General features: G+C 47.0%; 1 protein-coding gene across 1 annotated transcript in view; it reads right to left on the reverse strand.

Annotated features, from left to right (window-relative positions):
• LOC122938274 (LIM zinc-binding domain-containing Nebulette-like) overlaps positions 1–7219 on the reverse strand; it is a 110525-nt gene extending 103306 nt beyond the window's left edge. Inside the window, exon 1 of the mRNA XM_044293673.1 lies at positions 6996–7219. Within this exon, the coding sequence (XP_044149608.1) occupies positions 6996–7064 (69 nt within the window). The 5' untranslated portion in view covers positions 7065–7219. The remainder of the gene's footprint in view (positions 1–6995) is intronic.
• Between the last annotated feature and the right edge of the window lie 1694 nt (positions 7220–8913).

The raw sequence follows: 8913 nt of genomic DNA on the forward strand, positions 1-8913 counted from the left end.
ACACCAGGAGCCAAATAAAAACTGCCATATACTGCCCAAATAACAGGTCATATGAATTCTGTCTATTGATGCGGATGTGGCAGGAACTTGTAATTAGCCCATGCTATGATGAATTGTTTCTGAGGGCTCCGAGATTGGGGTCAGGCCGGGTTCACATTTGCGTTTTGGTTATCGTTATGCAACGGATTCGTTGTAATAACGGAAAATAACGGAAGCCATGTGTTCCCTTTTTATAACGGATCTGTTTCAAATATGCATTAACATAAACGGATCAGTTCCTTCTGTCACGTTCCGTTTCTTTCCGTTATTAGGTTTCAAACGGAAACCAAAGCGCTGATGTGAATTCACCCTTACACTGGTTATGCAAAGTGGTGATGGCTGCCTAAAATGTTACGAAGAGTGTTATAGCGGTTTTTCAAATTGGTGGAAATGCCTGAAAATAAGAGATCATATTGACAACACCTCGTTACCGTCATCAGATGCTACATACGCAGGTGGCGACTGAAAGTGGTCATACTACATGAAAAATCAGTGGAGTAGATTTAATAAATCAATTAGAGCACTCTGGCGTACATACCACCCCACCCCCCAAAAAAAAAAAAAAGGGTCATGGCCTGTTACAAAGGGGAACGAATTTAGGAAGCCAAATTCTTACACAAATTGAGCCAATTATTTGGCTATGACACTAATCAGTGTAAAGAGCATCGACTATATTATCCAGCATCACACATCACCGCCGACAGTCGCCGGCTTTGTTAACATGAGCAAAGATAAAATACTTAGGAGTTACGTGAAGTATCGTGATGATCTTGATTTGGTTTTCAAATGCAAGGCAACTTATTCATGTACCGTATTTTTCGTCCCATAAGACACACTTTTTCCCCCCCAAAAGTGGGAGGAAAATGCCCCTGCGTCTTATGGGGCGAATGCTGCCATTTTACATTGCAGACTGCGATGTATCAGCTGGACGGGGTAGGGAGGAGGGGCCGGTGTCATGCAAATGCGGCGGGCCGGTGTGGTCACTGTACTCCGGCCCCGCCGCTCACTCACTGCTTTATTGCTTAAACATTTTATAATAATAGCTTTAATTGACGTTCCGATCTCCAGCCTCATCTGTACTACCGTACCTACTAAATGTCCTGTAGCAGACAGAGCAGGGCGGGCGGCCGGCACTCACTGACGTTATGTGCCTGCGCCGCCTACTTCATTCATAAAGTAGGCGGCGCAGGCACGTCACGTGACATCAGTGAGTTCCGGCTGCTCGCCCGCCCTGCTCTGGACATTTAGTAAGTACGGTAGTACAGATGGGGCTGGAGATCGGAACGTCAATTAAAGCTATTATTATAAAATGTTTAGGCATTAAGGAAGTGAGTGAGCGGTGGGGCCGGAGTACAGTGACCGCACCGCCCCGCCGCATTTGCATGACACCGTATATAGCAGCGCCATCCACAGATCCCCTCCATAACAGTGCGCCATGCACAGATCCCCTCCATAACAATGCGCCATCCACAGATCCCCTCCATAACAGTGCGCCATCCACAGATCCCCTCCATAACAGTGCGCCATCCACAGATCCCCTCCATAACAGTGCGCCATCCACAGATCCCCTCCATAACAGTGCGTCATCCAAAGATCCCCCATAATAGTGTCATGCACAGACCACCATTAGTTCAAAACCCACCAAAAGCACACCTTTTGGTTAAAAATATTTTTTTTCTTATTTTCCTCCTCAAAAACCTAGGTGCGTCTTATGGGCCGGTGCGTCTTATAGGGCGAAAAATACGGTATATGTGACGTTTCGGTCCTACATGGACCTTTTAAACACTAGTTGCCATAAGAAGAAAAGATGGAAAAAGTGGTTTGAGGAAGGTGACTTGTCACCATGTGGTCTCCATTCTGTCACAAAGGGTAAACTGTTTTTCTAGCTCTGTGGTCCTTTCACATTGTACCAGTCAGCTAATAACCCCTATCTCTAAACTACTGAGAGGACATAAACACTTTTAGTAAGACAAGAACTGAGCTATAATGAGTGTCTATAAGGTCAGAGAGCAGAGATAAGGAGTCTGTCAGCTCCTGGTCTGACTGAAAATCCAAAGGGTGCTACTAGAGCATGTCGGCTCTGTACAGAAAAAAGGACACCATATTTTTAAATAAAGACTAATTGAAAAAATTATTATTATTTTTTTAGCTTAAAGGGGTTATCCAAGACTACAAAAAGTCCTCCATATGCCGGGCCCTTCACACTGAATATACTTACCTGGCTCCCCGCACTGCCGCTGCTACTTGATGAAAACATTCGATGTCGGAGGGGGGGAGGGAGCAGCCAATGGCAGGCGGGGATGGGGGGAGAGCCTCCCTAGCGTCACCCGTGATGCTAGGTAGGCTTATCCCCGTCCCCGCCTGCCATTCCAGACTTTTTTATTTTAAATTGCCCATATCCAGACACATAGACAAGGTATTCGTGCAGGAACAACGCATTTCAGATCCTTCAGTAATAATTCGAAAACAGTGCAACATAAATGACTTCAGTGCCTGTTATCTAATGTTATATTTTGTGAACTGTGATAAATATGCAATAATTGGGGGAAAATAATGCTTTTCATATCCTTATGTCTGTATTTTGCTAATCTAAGGGGCATTTTGAAGCATCAGCTGGATTCACTGAGGATATATGTAAGGGGGCAAATACTTTTTTAGACCCATATGTCTAGATTTTTGGAAGCTAAGGGCATTTTGAAGCATCAGCTGGATACTTTCGTTCACTTTGCATAAACTTGCTGAGTAAACACAAGTGCCGCCATGAATTAGAAGTGTCACCTGGCTTCCCTACAGCACTCAATATTCATCCTCTCAGGCGGCTTTCCAGCACTTAAAAATATTCCCTAGGACTTTTTGCGGTTGTACAATGCACTTCTATCTAACTTATACACAGGACACTACACTGGGCATGACCGTCATACTATAACTACTACTTTCAGTGCAGATATAAACCACTACAACCTCCAACATCAACTAGACATGACCATCATGACGTAGTCTATAATACCGTATACATAAACTACACATAAGAAAAAGTATTAGAGTGACTGTATATCTAACTAGAAATAACATCACTTGAGCGAACTATTTACCGGTACACTAAGCAGCACCACTCAATGTCAAGCGGCAGCTGCAAAAGCAGGCAAGATTTAAAGGGAGTGTGTCAACTATTTTATTTTTGTGCCAGTTAAAACCAGATAGCTACACACATCCCATTTTTCTAATCTGTTTCTATTTTCTGATTGTAGATTTCTTTATTCCGATTCCTGAACATGGATTATAGGGGTGGCCATCATTCCTGACCTGCCTTACAGCAGCCTCCATTGACCACAGACACAATGGACAGGGGTGGACCTCATTGTACTGTACAGGGAGGAGGAGTAGATAAGCTGTGAACATCCCTATAGTGAATTGTGGATCCTGTGTTATCTAGCTATATATCTATAGGTGATATCTGTCATTGTAATTCCATCTGTGATGACAATGAGATGACTGATGAAAAGTGATCGGTGCCAAGACCAAGAAAGTGGCGCCTATTATTAAGCCTAGTAGGCAGAGGAAATACTGCAGGGTTTTAGGATTATTATTTTTTTACATATATAGTGACATGGAAAATTCTTTAGGAATACTGTAGGTTTAATACAAAAACTTGATTTAAAATATAGGTCATAGTCTGATGACACATTTAAAGGGGTTATCCCATGAATAAGGTGAAAAAGAAAGACCTACATAATCTAGGGCAGGCATCCTCAAACTGCAGCCCTCCAGCTGTTGTAAAACTACAACTCCCACAATGCCCTGCTGTAGTCTGATACCTGTAGGCAGTTCGGGCATGCTGGGAGTTGTAGTTTTGCAACAGCTGGAGGGCTGCAGTTTGAGGATGCCTGATCTAGTGCATGACAGTCTCTCCAGCCCTGTACCTCACATGGATCCAGAGATCTTCCCATTCATTGCTCCAATAGCGGAGCTAGATTTATTTCAAGCCGGGAGCTCGGGGGTGTGTCCTTTCTGCTGCAGCTGATGGCTGTTGAAGGATGGAACCGAGCGTTGATGTCAACCTCAGTGAGCTGGACAGAGAATTTACAAAAAGAGCAAACAGCAGGTGGCGCTCTACAGATAGCCTCTGAGCTATTCACTGAAATCTATACAAAATGTTTAATTACATGCAGTTACAAAAGTATTCAGAACCAGGTGCTGGTTTGCAAAATGCTGACTAATTTTCATGGGACGACCCCTAGTGCATATATAAAGAGAGCTAAAAATTTTAAAAAATAAATAAATGCTCTCCTCTATAAACCCCCTAGTCACCTCATTCTGAATATGGGGTTTAGTCATGGCCTCCACACTTAATCTGGCAATGGGAGGCTGGAAAAATTGGATTAAGATGCCTTAGAGGTGGAATTATTAACATACAAATATATACACAAGTTCAGTAAAAAGAACCGGCACCTGATTCACTCCAAGAACTGTACAAAGGACCTTCTTTACAGGTTTAGGAAAACCAATTCAATATCAATATAGGAAAGGGTTCTTTACAGTCAGAGCAGTCAAGCTTTTAAATGTCCGACCCCAGTAGGTAGTAATAGCCGATACTATGTCAGAATTCCATGGATGAGGTTTAATTGATCGGTTGATCCAGGGAAATTTTTCGACAGCCATGTGAGGTCAGGAAGGCGACCATTTTCCCCGACCCCTATGGGGCAAAATTGTCTGTAGTTGGCCATGGCGAGAAGGTTTTGTGTTTATCCTTCAGACCTTTTTGGACAGGTGTCTTTTTTTCATCAAGTAAACGATAACTTCCGACATGATCTCACCGCTGATCACGTATCCAACAGGCACAGCGCTTCATTTTCTAAAGGGCTTTCCAGGATTTTTCTATTGCTGGTTTATCCTCAGACTATAGATCATCAATATTAGGTTGGTGGGCGTCCAACTCCCAACACCCCGCCGAGCAGTTGTCTTAGGGTATATTCCGTCGCCGGAACTGCCTGCCGGATCTGGAAATCCGGACGCAAACAAATGCATTTGTGAAACAGATCTAGATGCGGATACGTCTCACAAATGCATTGCAATACCGGATCCGTCTTTCCGGTTGTCATCCGGAAAAAAACGGATCCGGTATTTATTATTTTCACATTATTAAATGTCTGCGCATGCGCAGACCGCAAAACCAGGTCCGTTTTGCTGGAAGACTTAATGCCGGATCCGGCACTAATACACTTCAATGGAAATTAATGCCGGATCCAAGTGATCAGTATTTTTGACCAGAGAGAAAACTGCAGCATGCTGCGGTATTTTCTCCGGCAAAAAAAAACGTAAGAGGGACTGAACTGATGCATCCTGAACTAAATGCTCTCCATTCAGAATGCATTAGGGTAAAACTGATCATTTTTTTTCCGGTATTGAGCCCCTAGGACGGAACTTAATACCGGAAAACAAAAACGCTAGTGTGAAAGTACCTTAAGGAGGCCACGGCCCTCTGTGAGCACCTAGGTCTTTTCATAGGCCATGTGATGTCATATTCGTCGGTCACGTGGCCTAGACGCTGCTCAGTCCCATGACTGAGCAGCCGCTATCAAATGGACCACGCTGTGCTTTGTGAGGAGGGCGCAAAGCTACGGGGCTTCCTCAAACAGTGATGCCGAAAGTTGACCCCTGCAGATCTCATATTGATGACCATCAGTATGAAAATCCCTTTAAGTTTTTACAGAAGAGCATCTTCCAAGTTTAGAGTTGTTGGGGGGGGGGCCTGCCCTCATTTGTGCAAGTTTTGACGCATTTGTTGTTCTTTTATTAGCCAGCCCGATAAGAAGGCAGCAAACTTATAGAAACTGAGCCTTCAGTGGAGGAAGCAGCACTCTCATCATCATCATCATCATCAAGGCCGTTCTCGTCTCAGCATGATGCATGCTGCTTCATTATCACTTTGCCACCATTCATAGCCGACGTTCTGATTGCTGCCGGTGTGAGGTCCTTCTAGCTGACATCTCCACGGCTCAGCGGTACCCCTGCCGTCCGCCGTCAGTATGTGATGATTGCACTTATTTCCTAGACAAGTCATTTCTGCATTGCTTTCAGTCACTCGGATGAAAAGCTTCCCCCCCCCCTCCTTCCCCAGCCATAGGTGACATTGCACAAGAGATTAGAAGCCATTTACACAACTGTGCACACACAGCAGTGGACATCGCGGGGGGTGGGGGGCCCATTCTCTAATTTCCAGTGCCCTGATCTTTCACACTGGCGTTTTGGCGTTCCGTTTCTGAGATCAGTTCAGGGCTCTCGACAAGCGGTCCAAAACGGATCAGTTTTGCCCTAATGCGTTCTGAATGGAAAAAGGATCCGCCTAGAATGCATCAGTTTGCCTCCGTTCCGCTTTGCAGCGTTTTGGTGTCCGTCTGACGAAACTGAGCCAAACGGATCCATTCTGAACGGACGCATGCAGTTGTATTATCTGAACGGATCTGCACCAAACCGTGAGTGTGAAAGTAGTTGTTCCCCTCCGCCGTCCAGTACGCGTCCGTCGCCTCCCTACGGTATGAAGAAATTGCTAATTGCAAGCATTCCAGCAGCAGTCACTCCTCAAGTGCTCAGGTATTCTCTCCTCTGGCATCGTCCTTAACCCTTTCAGTTAAAACATGCTGTGCCCATCGCGTGCAACTTTAAAGACGCAGCAGAGCTGAGCTTGTCACCTGGCACCAAGCATGCATCGGTTTATCCTTGTTTTTTTTACATAGGACAAGCAGCAACACGGCTGCAAAGAGTTAAATCTTGCCAAATCCTGCTCTGCTGCGTCGGTACAGCTCTGCACCCCCTGGTGGGCACCTGCGCCCTGCACCCCCGATGGGCACCTGCACCCCGCACCCGTAACTAGTTCCACAGGGCAGCAAAGTGGACGTCGTCTTGTCCCATCTCTCCGCGTCGTCTGAACAAGACCCTCAAACCTCCGGAGTTATTACCTTGTCCAAGCAGTTGACTTTTTCCGTGGGATACACGACTCTGCCACAGCGGGCACACTGGGGGTTCATCTTCTGTTGGAAGAGCGGCAATGCAAAGTACAAGCCGGAGGGGGAACGAGAAGAAAGCGCCCCCCGGGGTGATGGCGGCTGTCAGATGGCAGGCAGTGCGAGCGCCGATCAGCTGGAGGATGAATACATCACACTGCAGTCCCAAGGCAGATGTGTGTGCGACTGTGTGCAGCCTCAGAGCTCCCTCCCCGTCAGCCCTGCCTTTTTTTTTTTTTTTCATGTTTTTTTTTCTCCCCATTGCTTTATTGAAATGCACAACTTACAAATGAAACACACACAGGCTGATACAAGGTTATGTTCAGACACGTCAGATTTGGTGCAGAATTGTCTGCAGTTGTCCTGTTCATCCGAAGGGCGTTTGCAGAAATCCGTGCACAGGCTGCCAAAACCCAATTCAGGTGCATGCAATGGAATGTCTGCACCCAATCTGCCCCATTTTTGGGTGTCTCTATACGTTTTACAAGCGTTGCTCACTTCCTCAGGATAGGTCATCATTATCAGATCGGCGGGGGTCTGGTCAGGTAGCCTCCACATTCCCCTGAGAGCCGGTGTTCTGTCAGAAAACCTTACCTTACCCCCACTTGACATCTGGGGGCGCAGTACCACGGCACGGCGCCTCCGCGCAAGTGAGGTACCAGGGCATGGGTAAGTTAAAATTACAGTGAGCGGTGACTCATGGACACCGCGCGTGCGCTCTCAGGGGTAAGGAGATCTGAGGAGTCTTTTGTCTTGCTAAATCTCCTTACCCTCACACTGCGCCCGCGCGGATTGTAAAATCTCCTTACCCTCACTACACAGCGCGCTTCAGATTCATTACTGGCTGGTATCAATCCGCACATGCGCAGTGTGAGGGTAAGGAGATTTAACAAGACAAAAGACTGTCAGATCTCCTTACCCCTGAGAGCGCACGCGCGGTGTCCATGAGTCACCGCCCACTGTAATTTTACCTTACCCATGCCGTGGTTCTGAGCTTGCGCGAAGGCGCCTTGCCGTGGTACTGCGCTTGCGCGGAGGCGCACACCCCTGGAAGTCACGTGGGGTAAGGGAATCTCACGGTTTAAGGTTTTCTGACAGCACAGCTTTCCAAGCACAGCGCCGTACATCATATAGTGGCAGTGCTCGGTATGGCAGCCCAGCCCCTTTCACTTCAGTGGGGCTAAGCCGTAACTAGACCATGCAACCAATGTACGGTGACGTCACATGGCCTAGGAAGAGGCCGCGGAGCTCACTGCGTGAGCAGTCTCCTCATACAGCTGATCGTCGGGGGTTCGGGGTGTCGGGCCCCCACCGATCTGATATTGATGACCTATCCTGGGGATAGGTCATCAACATTTCTTACCGGATAAACCCTCCAAACAAATGCCAAATCGCAAAAAACACAGATTAAGTTATTTTCACATCCCCATAGAATGCCAGGAATCGGCATGGAGAAAATCGGTGCGTGTAACAGTCATTGGAATCTGAAGGGCAGGCAGCTGTATCCAGCAATGCCAGATCCGGAAAACTCCAGCAGGTTGTCCTACGCTGGAATTGTGGGGACGGCATCACTGTAGCTACTGCGCATGCGTCGGCCAACGGCGCAAAACCAGCAGCAAGGAGGCGGACCAGAGGCGCAGTAGCTACAGTGGTGCCGTGCCCTCAATGGGCATCGCAGTGCGCTTGCCCCGACCCAGCCAGGGAGAGAAGGAGGATGCAAGGGAAGAAAAGGGCAGGCAGAGGCTGGGGCGGGGATATTAACAAAAGAGGCAGAGCAGTCTGGGCTCCAACGAAGTTAACGCCGCCCCAGGACACTTGCGAGCCCTCATTTACCTACGAAATAGAAGTCCGTTTTTGCCTCGGGTGAACTTCA

This window comes from Bufo gargarizans, chromosome 5 (genome assembly GCF_014858855.1).
Source record: "Bufo gargarizans isolate SCDJY-AF-19 chromosome 5, ASM1485885v1, whole genome shotgun sequence".
Taxonomy (NCBI): Eukaryota; Metazoa; Chordata; class Amphibia; order Anura; family Bufonidae; genus Bufo; species Bufo gargarizans.